This window comes from Branchiostoma lanceolatum, chromosome 4, assembly GCF_035083965.1.
Source record: "Branchiostoma lanceolatum isolate klBraLanc5 chromosome 4, klBraLanc5.hap2, whole genome shotgun sequence".
Taxonomy (NCBI): domain Eukaryota; kingdom Metazoa; phylum Chordata; class Leptocardii; order Amphioxiformes; family Branchiostomatidae; genus Branchiostoma; species Branchiostoma lanceolatum.
In genome coordinates, this window is record NC_089725.1 from 277,735 (window position 1) to 301,699 (window position 23,965).

The window sequence follows — 23,965 nt, forward strand, 5'->3', positions numbered from 1 at the left end:
CGTTATCACTAGATTTTATTACTACTTAGAAAGTAGAAACGCGTGCCGGGGTATTGTATTACATTAGGAGAAGATTTGCCAAATGACAATTTGTCAATCTATCCTTAAGATTGTCAAAATGCCCCCCGCCCCAAAACTACACAACTCACCAACATGAAACAATAGATACAATTATCGGTTTGTTGAATAAGATGAAGATATCCTATAGCCATGGCGCACGCTAAATACACACGTAGACACAAGAACTAATAAAACAAACAAGGCAAATGATAAAACAAATAGACAGATACATATAGGTATGTCAAAATTGACACAAATTTAGAACTGCGAATAATCCATTCTCTTTTGGTACAGCGAGAGAATTAGAAAACAAATAAGACCAAAACAAGATGCGTATTTTTGTCTCAAATGGTCGTGAACCCTTGACGCAAATGCAACTGTATTGACGAAGAAGCCCTATAAATTTGCAAAACACTTGTAAAATTGATGTCTTTCGTAAATTGTCCCATGTCAAGTGCGTCATCCTAAATTGGACGAAGTGTAATTTCACCGTTTATCAGCAAAGTGCTACCGATATTCGTCCAACAGCTAGAAAACAAGTTGTAAATCAATCTAGTGATGAAAGTTTGATGAACCTTTTACATGGTTAACTCAGCCAAATAATAGTTATTGACTTTTGAGTGTATGTAATGATAATTGTAGTCGGCCGCAAAGTGCTAAAATCGATTGAAAAGTTGGAAAGTTACGATTTTCATGATTATTTCATGAGGCCAAATGCAAAATGATGAAACCGCCAGGCCCTGTTCCTCGGTGTTAAACAAAGAAAAGCAGCTAGAATGTTTGTATTTTGAAGAACTGGTAGATATCAAAGAAATGTGTAGGTATATATACTAGAGTCCATTCCAAGTCACCGCGAGGGTTGTTATTGTCATAATTTAGAACTATTTTCAAGTTATTGTTATCATTTGTGTAAGAGATTTGATACTTTTGAAATATTTTGAATGTGATTTCAACTTTCTAAATATTTAAGTTTTCTTAAACTTTAGAAATATTCATGATGTAGAATATGATATTTACAATGGTTTCTAAATAATGGTAACAGCATTCTACCATTATTTACAATTTTTTACAATTTCTTACCATTTTCTACCATTATTTGTAACATCTCTATAAATAGGTCAGAGGGCTGGGAAGAAAGCAATTCACACATCCTTGCGAAGTTTACGGAATAATGCTTTCCACAAAGGACCAGGCGGTGTCCTGCAGTGAAGTCTAAAGATGTACAAAGGCAGACAGAAGGGCCAGATTAGCACCTACTTTTATGGGGGCAATCACCACTCTACCATTGTTAACCATTTTCTACCATTTCTTGTTAATATTTCTAAAAGTTAAATAATCACATAGATGTTTAGAAATTATAACAAATAAAGAGGTTTTTGTGCAGTTACTTTCAAAATATTTCTAAATTATCTAATCAAATTTAAATAAATTCATATTTTTGTATTTGATTAGAAAAAATTAGAACTATTGTCAGTCAGATATTCTTTTATTAGAAACTTTTCAAAATGATTACAAATATTATTATCAAACCCTCGCGGTGACTCAGAATGGACTCTACTGGTCATTAGAATCGTTTTATGGTGAACCCCAAATCCTACCTTGGCTGCGCTTTGTTATATGGAAAATACAAACTATTCTAAACAAGAAGATACTACAATAGTTAGGACAAATGCAAATGAGCTTTATGTGATAATAAAAAAAAATCACAATAACATTTCTAGCAAATGACGCACAACAAATGAGTCTAAAATATCTTTATTACATACCTGGAATAGCAGCAACTTTCATATGCTAAAACTTTACAGATTCTTTAAGAACAGAATTATTTACAATATTGAAGGTCTCATAACCTCGAACCTGCACACTTTTATAGCACTTTTTCCACATTACTAACAGCGTTGCCGATTTCTCGCCCCATTCTATTTTATGCACAGGGAATCATCTAATTAAATCAAGATGGATATTGCTGAAACTTAAGACGATATTGCTGCAAACAGTCGTGTGCAAGCGTATGATACAGTCGGTGCAAAAGGTTAAAATTGTACCCTCATAAAATTATGTCACTTCTCTCTTAGATCCTGGTTATGTTATACGGTACATTTGTATACCGTTAAGTACACGTTTTTCCAAAGTTTATTGAATTTCCCTTTGAATGTATCTCAGGAAGTAAATTGAATTTGTATTGTCAGTTTAGAAAAAAAAAGTGATGAAAGTTCATGACCTCCCACTGCACAAATTCTTCTTTCACACAATAATGGCAAGTGATTCAAAGAAAACATTACACTGTGTAGCTCCTGAAAATACATTCAAATCTTATACTAAGCTTGAAATAAAGGTACAGATGGGTCAATTCTGGACACGGTTCAAGGTTCTTTTTTGGGGTATGGTCTTTTCAAGCTTGGACTGCTGTGAATTATATTCTAGCCCAAATTTTCAAATTTCTAGGTATTGTAGATAGCTTTTCAATTCCGAAATAAGAAAAAAATTATTTTCAATGCAAGAAGGTTCAAAGTTATCTACTGAACAAGGAATCTAAAACAAAAGATAAACAAAGGTTACACAATGATGGAACATTTCATTTACAATGTACAATCAGGTAGATCCGGAAACCACAGATTGATGTATTTCATGGCCATGGGATAACTGAAGCTAAGACTGACAGACCCAAGATTTGACAGATTGCTCAACGAATTGATACAGATAAAATTTCTAAAACATTTTGTCTGCTCAACTGCCTTTCAGATAATACTTTAAATCTACATCTTGTATCATATGAAATAGAGTGTCACACAAATTCAATTTTGGTATGGTACAAAAGGCCGAGATCTTTACGTTACTAAAAGTGATGCGGTCCATGACCGTGGACTTTGAGAAGAAGTCCATCAGCCGTGAATTTCACCATCAAACGTCATGAATTCCATGACCATGGAGGGAATCAATTCATGGTCTCCAGAAATACATTTAGCTCAAACAATCCTGACAAGTACTATAATGAATTTCAAAGTAACATGGACAAATTGGTGAGCATATTGCACCCAGAATAAACTCATCCTATATGCACAAAGGTTCATCATCAAGTAAATGGAAACTTTCATGAATAAATTTACAACAGAAATATATTATATAAAGATATATATACATGAGCATCATTTGCTAGTATTGTAATGAAACAAATGTTGAGATTTGACTCTGCTACTCCAGATATTAGATTCAAATATGTGACAACAACTGTTACAACAATAAAGGATTGTAACACCACCACCCATGAAAAGATTTTAAAATACATAATACGATTACTACTAACTGCTTTGCTTTTTTGGGGATGTACAGTCTGTGGATAAAACAGTTATGATTTATATAAGACACATTTTATGTGGACAGTAAGCTACACACACTAAAAAAAACAGCAATGTTTCAAAAGTAACAGCTGATGTGATTGGTGATCTAAGTACCAGGTGATTTTTGCAACATCTTTTTTTGCTAACAAATTGCAAACTAGAATTTGTTATTCTAACTAGAGGAAGTTTACTAAAAGAAATGAAATGATAATGCAGATTATATTTACAGTTGTACAATGCCTTAAAAAACAAGACTTACAGCCATGTAGCTTTAAGACAATAAAAGAAACATTACAATGTTTGAGGGATGAAATGTTAAAGTTCAGTTACTGTGTATTATTCTCTGCCTGCTGCATCACAATGGAAAGTGGGTGAAAACACTCTTAAAATTCCCAGCGACTGGCATCTGCTGTAACACTGATACTCTGTTGTGGCAGAATTGAATCATGCGTACTAACTTGTGATAGTCACGACTCACCAGCCAGGGCCATTTAAGTTCAAGGACATCCCAAATATTACCAAAAAACTGTCACAAACATCCTTTTTGTAGTATGCTTCAAAAGCCACATTGACTACTTAATGATACAGTACATTTAAAGGCCATTCCAATCTCCACTTGGCATTGTAATAACAAAATGGGTGTTGTGAGCAATTATCCACTTTCCAAAATTGAGCAAATTGAAATGCCGCACAAAATTAGGCAACTGAAGCTTTCAAACTGTTGTGTGGACAAAACCTGAAAGGTAGCAATTTATAACAGACTGGCAGGGCCAAAGGCCTCAGAATGATTTGTTGAAAGTAGTTACAGCTTGTTGCAAGAGTGTTCTCTCCAAACGACTTTTCATACACCAACTGTTCACCAAAGTTTGAACCAACTGTTCACCAAAGTTTGAACCAACTGTTCACCAAAGTTTTAAACATCTGTTGTTCTTTTTTTGGCTACACCACAGGGGTGAAGTCTTTTGTAATGTCATGAACTGATTCCAGTCTATAAGATTGTCTTTTCTTTCTCCCTACATCAGCAGCGTTGGGGAGTATGATGGAGTAAATACTAAGAAAGGATGGACATGAGAAACACGATGAAAATGTTCATGGAAAGTTATCCATGCATATACTTTATGATAATCATTGCCTTTCAAACTTAAATACAAGCACACATCCCAGAACTACATGTAGATGACATACAGACAATGATCAGTGTGAAGTTGAAGGTATCAACAAGGAATACTGCTGTGTACTGATGAATACTGACATAGTGTATAAGTCTTTAAATACAGGGTCATGTTGTGGGCTTCTGCTTTTTGCACATTAAGAATTAACACCTGAAAGATTTACATGTAACTGCTTTGCACATAAATCATGTACATTTCATTCTTTCAAAGGGCCATTTTGTCGCAATATAACGAAGACTTCACACACAGGTGGAATCATAAATTCAGATTTAATATCTTCTTTAAAATCTCTACAATTTCAACATTCCATTTTCAACAACTAAATTTATCATGTGAAAATTTATCACCAATACAAAGTTTCTGAAAGAATCAAAATCAACTGCCCCTGTGGAATAAGTCCATCACAAATTTCCAATGTGGACCTCTTTTACTAAAAAATTACCTCCCATTTAATGGGACGGAAAGTAAGATAAAGAATATTAAAAGTAAAAGACGGGTTATAGTTTATGTCATAGAATTCCAAAGTGAAGATGTTGAGTCAATATCAAATGTATGGATCCCCTTTAACTTGAACAATGATCAGTTTAACTGCAGGAGACAAAAAAACATGGAATAGTACCTTGCACTTACTGATTTGCACATAAACCATTTCACAAAGAAATGAATATGTACACTCCTGACCATTGAGTGAAGAGTAGAGGGGATGCCTGTTTTGTGTTTGCAGGGGTGGGTGTGTGGGTGGTGTTAGCTCCTCCCACTGTCACCTGTCCGAGGGGATGCCTGTTTTGTGTTTGCAGGGGTGGGTGTGTGGGTGGTGTTAGCTCCTCCCACTGTCACCTGTCCGAGGGGATGCCTGTTTTGTGTTTGCAGGGGTGGGTGTGTGGGTGGTGTTAGCTCCTCCCACTGTCACCTGTCCCAGATGTCTCGCATGTGGAGGTCCACATCTGCCAGGCCGCGGAGCGCCTGCATGTGGCCCGAGTAGAAAGCTACGTCTGATTGCACCAGTCTGAAGGGCAGGAGAGAAGACAATAAGAGCCTCACAGCTTACACTCACTTCATCATCATCATCACTCAGTCGTCCTTTGTTTGCAGCTTGCAAGTGTAGAAAAATATTTTCTACTTTCTTGAAATAGTCCCCAGGTTAAAAACATATTAAAGTATAAAACAATATACAATATAAAGACATTTGTAAGGCAAACCCTCATAATTCCAACAGGACGGTCCCATAAAACCACCACATTAAAAAAAACACAGTGGTATTGAGACCTTTTCTTGAACACCTGTACATGTTGTACTGTTGTGCACTAGTATACCAGATATTCTTGATATTTGTGTCAGACAAAAGTATTGGACCACCCCCCCCACCAAAAAAATGTGCCGAAAAGAATTCCCGATATCAGAGTGAAATTCATTTTGCATTGTACATATTGATCACTTGTTATGATCATCTATGGTAAGCCTAACATTTTTTTATTTATAATTTGCTGGGAATAAAAAGTCCTGACTCCTTACCCGTGCTGTGGTCCCCCGTCGTTTGTAACATTCAGTCTGACCAGTTGCTGTTGTAAATGGCTCTTAAAGGACACGTTAATTCTTGTAAATAAGACCTGGGAAGAGAGAAAAACAAAAATTACACCTTAAGACAATTGTTTTATAGAATAATATTTATGGACACGTAGAGATGTTCAACCTAAATTTCTGGCACAAAATTTTTTACCTTTCCTCGTAATGACTTTTTGTTTCGACAGTGACATCTACACATTGATAAATGAAGGAATGATTTTGAACAATCTCTAACACTACGGTCACAATTGGAAAAAAGGGCCCCGCTATGTAGTTTAGCGGCTCTTTTTCTGCACTTTTAGGTTTGAACCCTTCGTGGCCTAGTGGGACAGCCCGCGGCTACCAAGCATGACCAGGCCCTGGATTTTTATAAACTCAGAAAATCGGTGACGCAGTAACAAATAGACGCCGTAAGCTAATTGTGAAACACTAATAAGTAGCCTCCTGGTATCGGGCTGTCAAATTCCACTGACACATTTTTTGGCTTCAGAGCCCGGCAGGGGCTACACCCCCCACAGGCACTGGTGCAAATGTGACCATAACATTACATCATTTTCTCGTGACATCATACTGACACCAACAAGGAAATGAACACAGCAATTGCGCTTTGGCTACAGTCCATTGAAATGCAAATGAAAGACACCAACATGGCCGCCAGTAGCTGCCTACTTCATTGATATGAAGTTAGTGAATGAAAATGCTCTGTGAAATGTAACCTAGAACAAAGTGTGGATTTGCCAGCCTTACTCTGATCTGTTCTGGAGGTAGAAGGTCCACGATGGCCTCGTGTAACTTGCTGATCTGTTTGCAGATGCTGCGGAAGGTGGAGGACGGCATGGGGGCCTTGGCTTCCCACTGGGAATTCAACATTAGAACAAAAGTCACACTAGGTACTAACAATTCAAATCATTGAATAATTATTATACTGCTGACTTTTCAGTAGGTAAATAGTAAGGACTTTCTGAAAATGTGGCGTGAGTGTGTACAGTTGGCTTGAGGTTGTCCTTACTAGTTACCTACTGTTGACTTTTCAATTTCATTTTCTTATTCTAGCACCATAAAATTATGATATAGTTACTAATTCTGAAGCATTTTTTGTAAGTTACCACAACCATTTTCAGGCGGGTGAGCTAACATGATATATACATGAAAAATAAATAAAACATAATACATATATCATTATTGTACACAATATAATGTACATGTTTTAGCCGTGATTTCACACACATGTACATGGTTGTGTATATCTACATGATTGTACACAGTCATCATACATATCGGGCACAGAAGCAAACTCAACACAAAAGAACTGACAACGGCCAACTCATGGAAAGCACATCAGATTCTAAAAAAGATAGTACATTTTTTGTAAGTACTAACTACATTAAATTTACTCTAAAATGAAAAGTTAAAAAGTTCTAGTTCCACACTCTCTTAGCGATACCTTCTGTACTTAAGCCTATCAAAAGTAAAACTCTGATCTTACTTTTGCCAGGGATTTCTCAAACATGTCGTCCATGATAGCGATGAGTTTGCTGGCGATCTCCTGGATGTGATCGTTGTAGTCTTTAATGACCTGGAGGTGGCAAGGTGGTCTTGTGGTTAGGATTTTTTACTTAGAATCTAAAGGTTCAGGGTTTGAATCCCTCACAGGCACCAATGTTGAACCCTTGGGATAAAGACTTATTAAACCTAAATGTACTTGATTACTCAACTCAGATGAAAATGAGTACCTAGCTGTGGTTAGCGACATCTTCCTGGATGGAGCCTTAAGGAAAGGTCCTGTGTTTGAGGAGAGCCACATCTTGAAGACATTAAAGACCCGACCACACTTATCAATAAGAGTAGGGGTAAATTGTTTGACAGAGAAGACAGATGTTATATATAATAGTAGTTACAGGGTTCATTATACCGGGGAAATTCCCCTCGCTCTTTTTGACAAGTTGAACAGTGGACCACAGCTTAACGTCCCGTCCTGAGGACTGCGACCCTTTCCAGCATCGTGCATGTCGGGTGACCCACCTGTTGGAAGGACTTGAGCAGGGCCTGCTGCTTGGGCTGCAGCCTGGCCCTGAAGTGTTCCTCCACGATGGGCAGGTGGTGCACCATGAGCTGAAGGCAGCGTGAACACAAGGCTGGGCAGGGAGGGAGACAACAGTCGTCATCAGTATCAGCTCTAACAATCAAACATGGCGAAGGACTAAATAAGGATGGAACGTTTTACAGTGACATCATAGGTGACATGGAGGCAGATGCAGCTGTTCAGGAGAATCAAGTGTTACCAGACATCTAGTAAGAGATTTCTGATCCTCTGAAAGAACTATGTGTATGACTGGCAAACCTCCATCTCGTATCAGCCATACAGTGACTTACACCATTCACCCGGACGGGAGAACTGGCGCATCTTGTATCACCAAGACGGGATGCGCCAGCCAACGAAACGGTATGTCATCCCGTAAGGGGCGGTATAACCCCGACGGTGTGAAAGCACGTCAACTGATGATGATGCTGACTCGTAGAAGTGAACACCAGAAGAACACTTATTATAATAAAGGATAACTGATTTTTTTTTAAATGCTGCATACACTTACGCTTTGGTTTATTATTATTCAAATGCAAATCCAGGTGACCAACATGGTGGTCATGCTTCAGTGATATAAAAAGAAAGTGAAAACACTCGACATGACCTCTATATGATAGTCATTATTACCAAGATTCTTGGTGGTGATTGTCTTCAGACCCACGACTTGTCTGGCACCAGCTCCCAGGACCAGCTGACAGCTTCTGGAGTTAAAGTGCTGCAGGAGAAAAGAGTTGTCAAATTTCATCAAACAGAAAACATACGCCAAAAATAATTACTCAAACAACTGGATAAGATTTTGAAACAGTCAGACGTTTCAGACAGCATCCACTGTCTTTTGTCAGTGACTAACAATAGGACTGAGAACACCAGGTTTTATATCTAGGTTTTATACCAGGTTCTAAGTCCTATTGTTAGTCACTGACGAAAGACAGTGGATGCTGTCTGAAACGTCTGACTGTTTCAAAATCTTATCCAGTTGCTTGAGTGATTATTTTTGGCGTATCTTATTACCTGGATGTCTAACCTTCATCAACGTAACAGAAAACATGGTTTGACAGTATTCTAAGTGTTTGAATTTTGTAATGGAATATCTAATAATTGTTCAAAGTGAGGAAAAAAAGAGTGCATTGATTACTCTTGACAAATTACTAAATTTGCCTTTATCATATCTTATACTTTTGACTAAGGCTAATAAAGGAATGCTCATAATTCCACCGGGTACCCTACAATTACATGACATTGTACATTTGTAAATGCAGTAAATGGCAGTATGTTATAGTTATTCATGCAGGCTTGTTTTTGGATAACATGTGGCAGAACAAATACAAATTTTGCTTCTTGATGCATAGTTATGTTTTTTATTACCTTAAGAAGCTCCACTAGTCTTGTGAGGATGTCGGGTGTAGCGGACGGCAGGTCATCAGCACACTGACAGTACTCCAGCACCATCTTCAGCAGCAGCAGCACAGTCCTGCAGGACACACAGCAACACTGGAGTAACTACTCTCCTTCAGCTGGCTACCAACGAACAGCATTGGCTAGTCTCTCATTCCTATTTCAGGTCTAAATCTACGCCAGTGCAAGTGTACATTGTGTATGCATGTGTTGGATCACTAATGCCAATTCTTGAACGATACGATTTTCTAGGTTCCCAACTAGGTTCAAAAGTAACTATACTCGCCTAGGTATCTGTTGACTCATGTTTTACCTAAAGGATGATTATTTTGCAGATAACGTCTTCAAAAAAAGAGAGTAACCACTCTTCCAGGAGAGGGAAATACAATATGATACATACTTTTTAGTACCATGAACAGTACCACATCATTCTTGATGGTGTTTCAGTACCATGAAAAGGACCATGTTACTGTTGATGGTGTTCAAGTAATATAAAAAGTACCATCATGCTATTGATAGCATTTCAGTACCAAGAGAAGTGACATGATGCAGTTGTCAATGTTTCAGTACCATGAAAACTGTAATGTTACAGTACCATGAAACTGCTGATGGCGTTCCCCTGCAATAATAAGTGTCAAGATGCTTTTTCATGGTACTGAAACACCATCAACAGCACTTTTCATGGTACTGAAACACCATCAAAAGCACTTTTCATGGTACTGAAACACCAGCCACAGCACTTTTCATGGTACTGAAACACCGTCAACAGCACTTTTCATGGTACTGAAACACCATCAAAAGCACTTTTCATGGTACTGAAACACAAGCCACAGCACTTTTCATGGTACTGAAACACCATCAACAGCACTTTTCATGGTACTGAAACACCATCAGCAGCACTTTTCATGGTGCTGAAACACCAGCCACAGCACTTTTCATGGTACTGAAACACAAGCCACAGCACTTTTCATGGTACTGAAACACAAGCCACAGCACTTTTCATGGTACTGAAACACCCTCCACAGCACCATGGCTCAACTTGTTACTGTTTACTAGCATATATCTTTTAATTGTAAATGTGTAGTGTTATCGTGCTGTTATGTGGTACAATTATGTATGATGGAATACTTACTTATGTATGATGGAATAAAAAATGTGGAAAAAAACACACCAAAAAAAACAAACACCATGGCCCTTTTTATGGTACTAGAACACCATCAACAGTATAATTAGACTTTTCAAGGTACTGAAAGACCATCAACTGAACCTTGGTACATATGATGGTACTTGAACACTATCAACTGTACTGTGGCTATTTTCATTGTACTGAAACACCCTCCACAGTACCTTGACACTTTTCATGGTACTTAAGCACAATCTGCAATATCATTGTACTTTTTGTGGTACTAAAGCACCAACAACAGTATCATAGTCTTTTTGGTGGTACTAAAACACAGTCAACTGTACCATGAAAAGTGCTGTTGATGGTGTTTCAGTACCATGAAAAGTGCTGTGGCTGCTGTTTCAATACCATGAAAAGGGTCACAGTACTGTTTATACAGTATGTGTTTTGTAGTATGGAAAGTACACTGGTACTGCTGAAGGTTTCAACCTGTGAAATCACATTCCTTGGTAACAGAAATTCAAAACAAGGTACCGAATATCTTTAAATGTTTGAGTGATGTTCTATTCGCAAAGATGCATCTCCTATCACTACTGTACTCCAGTTTAGTTTAGACAGCAAACTTACGATACCAAGAAAACCTCCTTTCCTCTTCTAACATAAAATTGAATCCCTGCAAAAATAAACGATTGTACGGTAACACTACAGTAACACTTACCCGACAACAGCAAATTTCTGCCCATCCACAAGAAGGTACTCGGTTGGTTTCTTCTCTGTGACTGGAACAAAAATTCGGAAGACGACTTAAATCCCTTTCAAGGGGAGGACATTTGCTTATTTGTATACAAACTAAATGTAGAATGAACTGTAGAGTGCAGCCAGGTTTTTAGCCATGCCAAAAAGAAAAAAAAGAGTGAAATGCCACCAATCCCAAAGATCCCTTGTCCCGTGCCATGCAAAAGTTGAGTTCAGTTCATGCAACAAAAAAGAAAAGAAGTTTGTCCAACATTCGCCAATAAAAGGAACAAATTTCGCAAGGACCCGGTCATATTCGTTGTATCGTCATCATACGATCGCAAACTGAACACATTCTTGGGATAGCCGTGCACATGTTGTACAAAATTCAGCTGTCTTGTTATGGAAAAGGCTGCCTTTGATCCTTGTCGGTGGTTGGTTCTGTCACAGCCTGCTTGAAAATTTTAGGACATCAAAACCGTATGACGGCCTACGACGAATGTGACCGCGCTGTTACACATTTTGAAATTGCGTTTTAGAAATCAATGGAATGCCCAGGTCCCAAACTAGGGGGTATGAGGAAGGAAAATTGTTTTACTAAGTACACTACTTACTGGCATTCTGCTTGGTAGTAGGGGGTGGTACCACACCTAGGTGCAAACATGCACATCACACAACTTTTAGCATTCTCTGAAAATCTCAGGACAAGTTTTCTTTGCATTCTGAAGAAATTTGTGGCATCTGCAAATTTCTCTGCTGCTGAACTATACATATCTATTCCAAGGACGTCCTTGTTGGGAGCCGAAAAATGCAAAACGTACAAAATATTGTGAACATATCTTGTGAGAAAATGTTTCATGCAGGAATGTATCATCTTTTAAACGTCACTGTCTTGGGCAGTGTAGCAGTTATTCAAACGTTCCGAACCACGATTTGCGAAACAGCATGCAGGTCGAAGGTCGTGCAAGTCTTACCCTTGTCGACGGAGTTGACCAGTTCCTGAAACTCGACGGGAACGTCCGTCTGTTTCCACCGCTCGCTGTCCAGGATCAGGCTCAGTTTGGTCTTCCTCTCCTCGTGGAACCTGTTCACAAATCTGTTGGCCTGGAGATGGAAAGGAATTGACATGTTAATTATAAATGCATGGAATCAATGGCAAACAAGCTCTATCAAGAAATTGCACATAGAGGGAAAATGTAACAGCATAATTCTGCTGTCACGTGGGTAGCATGCTCTAAATAAAGCTGTACTGTATATTGTAACATACATGTAATGTTGAATCTAAGACTGCTGGAGGTATATTGCACAATTCAGATATTCAGGTTTTGGAAAGAAACAATTTCGATTTTTAAATGTGCCTGGAAAAAAAAAAGAGGACTTTTTTACTCCCAAACAGCAAAATGTTCTAATTTTTAAACCTCAGTAGAAAGAATGAATGAATGAATGAAATTGAATGAATAAAGTTACTAACCTGACTTTGTAAGCCTCCCCTTAACGACGTGCTTCTCCTGCCACACACCTCCTCACAGTCCTTAACGAACCCTTCTATTGCACGGGACAACTGGACAAACTCACTGGACGTCAGTCTCTCCAAAAATCCATCCTAACAAGTCACAGATAAAAACTTTTAGCTTTAAAAAGTCAGTAAAAAGTATGACTGAAAAGCAAGTAATAATACATAAAATCTAAGTGATGTTAACACAAATTGACATGCATGACAATTATAAATTATAATGTATATACAAGATAATGTTTTGGAATCCCCTGCTAGAATACGGCATCATGCTGAAATGAGAATGTAATGTATTTTAAAAACAGCAGCATCCTAATGTTCTACAGGTCACTGACCTTTGACCTTGCCATGAGCAGCTTGAGACACCTGTCGTGGGAGTGGTCACACAGGAAACAGAGCAGGTCCTTTAAGGTCGCCGACACCTTAACATAGTCTGTCTCACTCAGGTACACGGTGTGCTCACTGCAGCAAGAAAACAACAGAGTCGTGGATCCAAAGTTTTTATCCATTTCAACATGCAAATGCAGGGCTCGAAATGCATTTTTGAAAACACGTTAACTGGTGCACCTGCACCTAACCTGAACATTTAGGTGCACAGGAAGAGCTTTGGGTGCACAACATAAAACTAATTCAAGTAGAATGTCAGCAAAACATGATTACAAACCTGACTGCATCTTTTAAGAGCTTCAACCTAGTATGTAATTCTATAAACTTCAAAATTTTAATCAATCAAACAACCTATAGCTACAGCAAAGTTTTTTTAATTTTCTTTCAAGAATATTGTGTATACTAGTGTACAAATGTACCTTTTCCCTATAGACTACAAAGATTTCTAGGTGCGCTGGTGCACCCAGAGTCAAAAATTAGGTGGGCCACTGCATAGTTCCAATTTTGGGTGCAGAAAAATGCACCCAGGATTTCCAGCCATGAAATGTTACAATGACTATGAGTAGGAAGGTTGATGTTGTGTTTACGATTTGCATACGTAGTTGAGGGTAAAAAATTAGGCTCAGTAGTAGGTAGGGACTCTCTCTTTTTGTCTTCCAATTTTTGTTGGAGACATCCAACAAATACAGTTTAACAAATTGAATGTAAAACTGAAATGCACCAGGACACTCAGTCAGGTATTTTCAACAACAGATTGCAATTAGACAGACAAACAAACAGACAGGAGTTATACAATGTTGACTACACATTCTTACGTCAACTCTTCAGAGACTTAAGCTCTTAAACTGCTTGTAACCACTTTCCCTTTAGATATATGATATTCCTATCATTCTTTTATATGGACCGAGACCTCTAAACTCTCTAAAACAAATAAAAGTCGACATTTACTCGTACCTGTCCTCCAGATAATATCCCACATCCTCTCCATCATCCTCATCTACGGAATGACCACAGTTTTCCGACGCGTCGTCTCTCGTGGTACCAGCCACGTCATTGGACGGCAGTTCGGAGTGTTGGTCTGTCCTATCGATTCCGTTCTGCTGTGTTTTCTCATCAGAGTTTTCACAGTTGCGTTCAACCGACGCTTTACTTTCTCTTTCTTTAGTTCTCGACTCCTCAGAGTTTGACAAAGCAGCAATGTCCCCATTGGTCAGAACGTGGTCGTCATGGAAACCCAAGACTCGGTTCTCCTCGCTGACGAACTCTTCATGTGAGTTTTCCAGCGGACCGTTGTCGTCTTGTACCTCTGCTTCAGGTTTGGAGGATTGGGAGGTGCTGGTGGATACAGGTCGGCTGGCCTTGGAAACTCCTAGAGCCACCCCTACTTCAGTGGTGCAGTGCCCCCTGCCAGCTGCCAGGTGTATTACACCCTGAATGACAGCTGCTGTCATCTGCAAATGAAAAATACATCTTTGTTTGTTGGGGTTCATTACCTTTGCCAAGAAGTTTGCGTTTGCGGTCAAGCAGTATACTAAAGCTAGGAATGGCTTGATATTTGGCTTGTTGTTTGGTTTTGTCCAATTAAAGAAATGGTTAGAGTTTGGGCTATCTGGTGGCTCTCCTTTGTACTGAAGCAGAACCTATAGTCAGCTCTGGTGTTTGACCTTTAAATGTACATAATATAGGATCATGACAAAGCTGGTAACATTGTAGAGACTTAATAAATATGCTTTCAAGCGATACATAATGCTATACAATTGTAAAGTAACAACAGAGGAATGATTGAACAAATCAAAGTTTCCAAACTTTTTGTGCAGAATGTATTTGCCCACCTTGACTCTGCTGACTAACAGTAGTAGTTTAGTGAAGACCTCTCCCAACATCTCCAACCACTGCTGGAAGTTCAACATGCGCATCTGATCTGCAAGGCTGGACAGAGATGAACACATTTTGGTCAAAAATATATATCACATAAGTCAGAAATGTATTCTATAAAGTGTTTAACAATAAAAAATCAATCTTCAGAGTTAAGTTACGAACACACCATATTGTTATAGAAGCTGACAAAATAGAAAATTATGAATAAGCAATGTTTGCTGACAAAAAAAACTTTTATGAATTTTTTTCAAAAGCGTAATATGCTATCACCGCTGTTAAATATAACCAAAACTGTATCTTAACCGTCTTCCTGCTGCCTATCTCTGTAACCAATAGAGAATTGGGTGCTAAACGGCTGCTTCAGTGTGCTAAAGGTTAACTCAACACCCACCTTCCAACAGACTCATTGTCAATGGTGTCCACTTGGGACACATATTCTGCAACAGTCTGCAACAAAGAAAACAGGAGTTTTGGGTAATTGTATCAGATTTTGTATCTGAATCCCAAAAAATTACTGTTACAGTTACTGTAATACAGACATATACAAAATAACAATGTAAGCACGGGCTTGTAATCAAAATTATGAGAGATCATAAATTGAATTTTGTAGTGGAAAAGCGACTTCAAGATTAAAACTGACCACCATGTTGGTGTCCCTGATTTGCATTTCAATGGTTGTAGCTCAAATGTACACACTTCTTCTTTTCTTTTATTGGCTACCAATAGCACTTAAAGGTTTTTATGCATTCTTCTGCTGGGCTCTTCTGGGAGCTACATGCTATACACACTTAAGAGAGATGATTAGAGAGAGTCAGAAGATCTCTAGATGTCCCAAATCACTTGACTATAATTCATTAAGATGCAAATAGCTCAGTTTGCCTTGACATGACCTGAAGACTCTCTATATACCATTACAAGGTTGTTGGGCTCCAAAGTTTCAATAACATTATAGCAGAATAATCTAACAAACCTGTTTTATGCCTGCCTTTATTGCAGTTGCAGCTTCTTCTCTCATCACTTCCAGGAACCCAAATCTGTGCTGCCGTAGCAACCCGTACACCAGGGAAGTCAACCTCTCCTAGAACAAAACAAACAACTTTCAAAACAAAAACAAAATAACTTCAAAAACAGCTGGGCAACAATTCAAAACAATGCCCAGCTGTGGAAGACAAGACTGTGTGTTTTCTACCCGCTGAGAGTGATTATCTTATGGGTGTTCTTCCAGTGCAATAGCCTAGTGGGCAGAGTGATCAATTTGCATTCAGGAGGTCAGAGTTCGAGGAGTATGATAGTTGAACACACATCACTACCAGTCACAGTGGACTAGCCCACTGCTGTGGTGGCCTGTGTGGCCCAGGGGCAATAGAAAAAGAGATGGGCACAGCCCTATACACCAAAAGGTGGGCAGGATTGAATGACTTGATGGTATTAAAATTATCTTTAATAGCCAAGAAAAGGAGGTTTCTGCTAGGACATCTCATGCACTAGTAAATGACAAACAGGTGTAGCCTCTGTACTGCACATACCTCCTCAAACAGCTGAATTCCGTCGTCTTTGTGTCGTGCTAAGTTTTCCACAGCGTAGCGTTGGAAGTCCTCCTGCATCATCCTGTCAATCACCCGCTCCAGCTCACACAGCTGCAGACCCAGGTGTCTGTTCAAACATTACAACAAATAAAGGATGCTTTGAGTCTAGATCTTCAGCTGCTGATAAATTTGCATAATTCAAAATTGTATCCAACAATGTTTTCATCATAAAAATGTTATAGGATAAACATAATGCAAATATTACAAATTTATTTGGGATATTTCCTTCCACAACGCAAATCTAAAATAAGGACCTGGTGCGATATTTTTCATGACTTTGAAAAAGCTGGAAAGATGGTCTTGTGGTTTTTGACTTAGAAACTAATGGTTCTGGGCCCAGATGTGGTACCCTTGGGAAAGTCACTTTCACACCTGTTTCTTCCCTTGACTCAGGTGAAAACGAGTACTTAGATTCAGTTAGGGATGTACTGTCAGACGGGATGTAAAGCTGGAGGAGCCGTGCTTGAGGACAGCTAACCACATTTTGTGCATGTTAAAGAACCCCCCATGTGTTAAAGGCACCCAGAGCATTTTATGAGGCTTGAAAACTGGAAATATTCTAGTTGCTGTTATCTGTATGAAATTGACATTTAATGCCACTGTTTACCACATTTGCGTGCGGACTTCTTATCAAAAGTGCTCAAAAGCGGCACAAAAATAAGCTGCATGGCGATCTTTTAGTTTCACGCGCCTACTGTAAATAGACCGATACCATAGCCCCGCCCACCTCCGTCAAAACGTAGAAATGCAAAATTAAAACATAGAAATGCAAATATTTGACGGACATGAAGTCACTCTCTCATTGGTCAAACCGTTAATTGTGATGGACAGTCAGGATCAGTCTATTAGGGCTTGGATTTTCTATCAGTTCTCACCACACAACGATATCGTTTCTTTGCTCCCTTAATGGCGATATGTAATGGTATAGTGTTATTGACACTTACTATGTGTAGGAATGACTAGAAATTGGAGTTTTTTATCCAAGTTTCAAGCCTCATAAAATGCTCTGGATGCCTTTAAAGAAACCCCCCATGTTTAATAAAATGCACACAAAGAGTAGGAGTCAATCCCAGTGTGAGTGCATCAAACCCTATTGTCTGGTCTTGCATAAGTTAGATGCAAAAAATTCACCTGTACTTACAGTACGAAACTACTGTGTTGGCAGTTTACCAGTCATGCCAAACAAACAAACAAACAAACAAAAAACAAAACAAAAAAAACAACAGAGGGCTTACCTAAAACTCTGTATCCCGGCCAGGTCCTTGGCCAGCACCTGTTGTGTTATAGAGATGAGGTCGAGCGCTGCAACAAAGTCACTGGTGGAGAGGAGAACCTGGACCATCGGCTGGGTCTGGTGAACTGTCGCCATCATCTTCATCTGGGGACAAAAACACACACAAAATGCATCAGTTTAAAGTTAATGTGACCAGGGCGTCTTAAAAAGACACATAGGGCTGGCACCCATCTCTGTAGCCCTTGGGCCGCACATTTGTGCAAGTCACTACAGCAGGGGGCTGGTCCGCTGGTAGTGATGTGTGTGTTCAACTTCCGGTGCAATGGCCTAGTTTGTAGAGTGTTCGCCTTGCACACGGTAGGTCTTGAGTTCGATCCCGGCCGAGTCATACCAAAGACTTCGAATATGGTACATACTGCTTTCTCCACTAAGCACTTAGCATTAGTTTAGCAGGGCTAAATTCTGACAACATCAAAGTAGCAAGCAAAATTGACAAAAATTCATTGGTAAACATACAAAGTGTCAAGTTGCCATCAAGACACAACATATATCTAAGGGTAGCCTGACTAAATCACTTTCCACTGGTCAGGCTTGATGGCAAACATGTGCAAACATGGACCAATCAGAACCAGACTGAGAACTGTCTGTTACCATGGTCTTGGTGGCTGGGAGGACTGGTTTCCATGGTGACAGGGTATACTAGAATATCTGTCAGGCAATCTATAATTTCTTTTAAAAAAGATACATAATAATTTGACTCCTGTACTTACCATATGGTAGAGTTTTGTATAGTTTTGTCTGCTTCTGGACAGTTGTAGAAGCTGTAGGGACCCTTTAGCTAGCACAGAGTCTATGTTATGGATCCTGTCCCTGTAAGGTATACAATAATGTTACAGTAAATACCTTGTTCATGGTGATTAATTTTCACAACAAGGAAAAATGGAGTGTTCACAGTGGTTTTCAGTGCACATACATGTAAGCGCTATAGTCACACAGTGCACAGTGTTTTATGCAGTGGTTTTAAGTTCAAGGTAAATTGGTCACCTTTGAAAAAGCGAACGTAAAACCACAGCAAAAGTTTAAAAAATCACAGTCAGTATAGAATATAATTTGTTACTTATGTATTAAAACTTAACTACAACTAAATAAAAAAGCAAAGCGATGAGACTTACATTTGAACATAAAAACATTAGAATATTGTGAAATTCTGTGTAAATCGGGCCATATTTGCAGGCGCTATTTCAAGCCCTGTTAAAGTTGAGTCTTGTGCCTGACCTGAGCTGTTTGATGGCAGACAGACAGTGGCTCATGTTGTCCTGTAGCTCGTCGTGCGAGGCCATGGCGCTGAAGAACGCCTCCGAGCGATACGAGATCTGCCGCGCTATCTGAACCTCCACGATGTCCAGGTAGTGACTCAACTGGAGCAAAACACAACAACAATACAATATTTATTTTGGAAAAAAAATTTCTTTATTTTTGTTCTAGTTTGAATGTGCTCAGAATTTTGTCTGTGCCTTAAAGTCAGGCCAAGTGCCAAGCACTGAAAAGGAACCAATATGAATTTGGTTGTTCTCTTCAAAGAAAATATCAAAATATTATCAATTTTATTAGCCTGTGTTTACACGATCTCTCGCTGGCGGAGGTTAATGACCCCTCCCTCTAGGGGGCAGTAACCGTGGGGCCGGCCGCTAGGAGCGCGATTAGTCAGGCTACAATTCTACAGTATGTAATCACAAATGGCTTTGTGACCTACTGTTGTACATGTCAAAAGAATAGACTTCTAAAAGAATAGACATTTTATGCTCAAAGCCTACTATTTTAGAAGCAATTTTGGTCCTGTACATGTAGGTGATTTTCTCCTCAAATTTCAAAAAAAATTTAAAGATACTTTTTAATATCCATCGCGTTTAGGCAGATTGCTATCAATAGTCATACTACAGTACTTTGAAATAAAAAAAACAATGTTCCCATATATACTGTACATAAAACATTGTACAATTTAAATGGGAACCAAGTGCCAGCACAAACTGCTGGGGTATTTTTTCCTTACCTCTGCTTCTGTCCCTTTGAGCTTGGCATGAGTATAACAAAGGTTACAAGGTTCAATAAACAAAACAAACATGTCCAGAATAAAAAAAGGGATGATAAAATATGTCCCCAAAAAAATTATACGTCACTTGAATGAAGACATATACATTATTGTTATCGTTTACCTGTGTCATTCTTTTAAATAAAATGTGGTACTTTCTGAAAACATTATTGCTGTGTAATGTGAAAGAAATGAATGGAGAGGAAATCATGAAGACGGCCACAGATCAATATGTAAACCTTCAAAGTTAGCTTGGGTGAACCTAGGACTTGTACAACAGGGAAGTCTGGCGTGTGCTGTTTAGTGATTGAGCCAGCAGGCAAGCTATGTGAACGTGTGGTCTGCAACACAGGTGAAAAACAACATGCAAAAAAACAACAAAAATCAGCCTTCTTCTAGTAAAACAATATAGTGTGCAATGCCACTGATCCAGAAACAGAGGACAACAGCAAACCCGTTTACAAACACTTGGCAGAATACAGTTGCAAAAGACAACAGTGTGACAGATCTAGAGTCAGACTCTTATAAGAAGTTTATACATGTAGTTGAAGTTCTTTACAAAGTTATCAAATCCAAGCTTTGACGGGTATTTTACCCATGTAAATAAAGAGAAGAAAATAAGAATAGCCGTGTTGTGATTTCACGTACAAGGCACATGTGGTATTTCTTGTGTACAAAATAAAGGACTGCACAATACATATATTGGGATACATGTACACTGTATACGTATATTGTGTTTCAAAACAAAAATATACGGGGGTACTCAGTCATTTACATATACAAGTATAATTCATCTCATAATCATATACCTTTTCCTGAAGAAGTTTAGAAGACTGTCTGCCCTGTTCCTTGTCTTTGGCTGGTTCAAACTGGGACCATGGCAAGACTGCGTTGAAGGTTTCTGGGTTTTCCAGAGCAAAATTGGGCTGCATAAAGATCTAAAGAGGATGTAAAAATAACCGAAAATCATAAACCAACACCTTTACTAAGACTTGTAACTGTAGAAACTAAGATGTACATGTACTACGTTTAGGCCATAACTAAAAATAAGTCTAATACAGTTAAAACTGCCCAAGAAGACCACTCAGGGGACCAAAAAAATCTTACTATAGACAAGAATTGTAATGCTTGTGTCAATTGAGGAAATTATCAAAGTGACCACCAAAAAGCAGTCACATTGGCCAAGTGGTCCTTATGCAGATAGAGGTGGTCACTTGCACAGGTTTGGCTGTACCACTGGCTACACTTTTGGCTCATGGGAATATTAATATACACTAACTGTATTGTTTGTTTGTTATCTTGAATAATGGCACTGTTTTCTTTACACAAAAAAGTAAGAGAAACTTTCCTACCTTTGGAACCTGCTCCAGATCAGCCTTTCCTTTGTCTGTGGTGTAGAAAACAAGAAAATAATTACTAGTACAAAACAAGGGCATTTGCACAACTAATCTTACCTTGTGTAAAAGAACAGAGATCTTTCCCATTTTAATGATCAAAATGCATACAAGAAAGGTACATTGACTTAACTATTTGATGTATTATTCTCCAGACTATTAATATCAATATAAGTACACAAGCTGTTGCTGCCTATTCCCATTGTGCTGGTAAACAGACATACTTATACCTAAGTAGGTTATATCTAGATTCTAAACTTACACAAGGTTGCAACAGCTGTTACAGGATAGTTGAAGCAAAAGCACAGAGATCTTCAATGGCTTTTTGCCTATTTCCATGCTCAAACCATTTCTACACCCCCATTCCAGCAGGGCTGTGACTTATGTGTTGTGGTGTACACAATATGATACATCTTGAACATAAGTCATAACAAATGATTCCATACAAATCACTACAACACATGTAGACCTAAATGTGCCTACCTAGATGCCTGGGTAAGGGTACCGGTGCGATTGTCTGGGCTGACGGTGGGGAGTTGGTCGGCAGTTTGTGTTTGTTTTGTTGATGTACGGCATATCTCTGTGGAAAAAACAACACTTTAAACATAACAAAATTATAAAACCAAAATGAAATGTTTGGGCAGTTTTCAAAATAACTGGACACTGTTCAAAATAATGTTTCATTGCATTGTCTTGGATATACACATGTAACAAAATTTTGCCTAACATAACACTTTTCTTATTTGGGCTAAATACAATTTACTTCTTTCACCAGAATGAGACTCACTTTAGACCCATATACTACAACAAAATTATGATTATATAGATTTTGAAGTATATCCTTTAGGCCCTCTTTGCACTGACTGGAGACCGTTGATCAGTCAATATTTTACTTGAATGAACTGTGATAAATATTGATTGACCTATTACTTTATGCATTGAATATGATCTATGATATAAGTGTATGGTTCGAAAGACAAGAAAGTATGCAAAACTTGCAAAATATAATTTGCTATCAATGAAATTTGTTTGATAAGATTTTTGGTTCTTCAATGGGCTTCACCTCAAATGGCTCAATGGAAATTACAGGGAGTATCCTGTACCAATGATACTTGTACTTGCTAGTAATCAGTATAAAGCAACATAAAATTACTACAGATTTTGTACAGTACACTTCTCCATGACTCACATGTCTGACACTCTTCAGGTAGTGTTCAAAGTGAGTCTTGGTGATTTTGGGCAGGTAGAAGGACGGGGGGATGTCTTCAGGTCCGATCTCGATGAAGTCCTCGCCCCACGTCTTGGTGAAGAAGTCGTGCTCGCGGCGGCTCCTCCGAGGGTCGTTCAGGACCGCGGCCAGGTTGACCTGAGAGTTGTAGACCGTCCACCTGTGCTGGTCGGTCACTACGGAGGGTTCCGAGGCGGAGGGGGAGGGGCTCGGGGATGTCTGGGATGACGACCTCCGTAAAGCACTGATTGCACCTGTTAGAGAGAGATACAAATACATTTTTGTTACATTCATTAACAAATACATTGATTAACGTTGCATGTACATTCTGTTGAATATATAATATAGTAACTCTTCTCTCTTGGATGTCCATAATTAGTAACTACAGTGCAGGAGTAGTAATCACACATGAAACAAAATCATATTTACCATCTTTAGATAAATGCTCCTTGACCACATGATCGACGTAGTCCTTATCGCTGACCCCCTCCAGCGGCAGGGTGGGACAGACTCCGTTCGCGCCGTACCGACAGACGAACGAGCCGCCCTCCCGCACGCAGTGCCTCTCCCGCAGGTGCTTCCCCAGCTCCATCCGAGTCTGGAACCGAGACTGGTCCGAACACACCGCGCATCGCAACGGCACCGGGCGACTGGGAACGGCGGCAGGCGGTCTCTGCGTTCCCGTAGCTTCCATGGGAATCAAACCTCTCTTTCACCGGCACATCTCAAACCAGAAATCGTCCAAAGTGCAGAGATGTTTTTCCGAAGATGAACTCTGATCTTGTGATCGTTTCTTTACAAGTGGATCGAAGACTTGGGACTCGCAATGTTCGCTCTCCTTTTCCGTCATATACAGCATATACTGACCAAGATACGCCCTCCTCTGTTGAAATAGATACGTGCCATGTCATGTGTTGGGGAATACTCACGGCTTTCTTCGTGGAAGACGAGAAAAATGTTGTTTTTCGAGATTTCTTCGCTCACTCCTTCATTTTTTTTCAGCCAGCGGCCATATTGGAAATTTCCCAGAGTTCCACAGCGGACGTGGCACTGACAGCAACAAATATTCTTGTTTACGGATATAAAAGTCACAAATAAACATGTAAGCAAAACTGTGGTATTCTAATAAAACGTGATACCGGTAAAACATAAAGCAATATATGCCAAGCAGTTAAACCGATGTTACA

The 23,965-nt window shown here is 39.0% G+C and overlaps 1 protein-coding gene across 2 annotated transcripts; it reads right to left on the bottom strand.

Moving 5' to 3' along the window:
* Positions 1-1,799: 1,799 nt before the first annotated feature.
* Positions 1,800-23,935, bottom strand: LOC136432156 (vacuolar protein sorting-associated protein 54-like). Of its 2 annotated transcripts, XM_066423167.1 has the most exons (25): positions 23,208-23,935; positions 22,740-23,032; positions 22,034-22,130; positions 21,509-21,543; positions 20,966-21,094; positions 19,343-19,485; positions 18,838-18,937; positions 18,069-18,211; positions 16,774-16,900; positions 16,218-16,325; positions 15,639-15,694; positions 15,202-15,298; positions 14,324-14,820; positions 13,318-13,444; positions 12,941-13,072; positions 12,444-12,573; positions 12,084-12,119; positions 11,453-11,513; positions 9,582-9,687; positions 8,844-8,931; positions 8,156-8,268; positions 7,620-7,709; positions 6,881-6,988; positions 6,083-6,177; positions 1,800-5,576 (listed from the first exon to the last, which is right to left on the bottom strand). In XM_066423167.1, the coding sequence occupies exons 1-25, from the start codon at positions 23,470-23,472 to the stop codon at positions 5,477-5,479; spliced, it is 3,276 nt and encodes a 1,091-aa protein (XP_066279264.1). In that variant the 5' UTR covers positions 23,473-23,935; the 3' UTR covers positions 1,800-5,476. The 2 variants fall into 2 exon arrangements, with proteins under 2 accessions (XP_066279264.1, XP_066279265.1); XM_066423168.1 differs by lacking the exon at positions 12,084-12,119 and having other exon boundaries at positions 23,208-23,934.
* Positions 23,936-23,965: the final 30 nt, after the last annotated feature.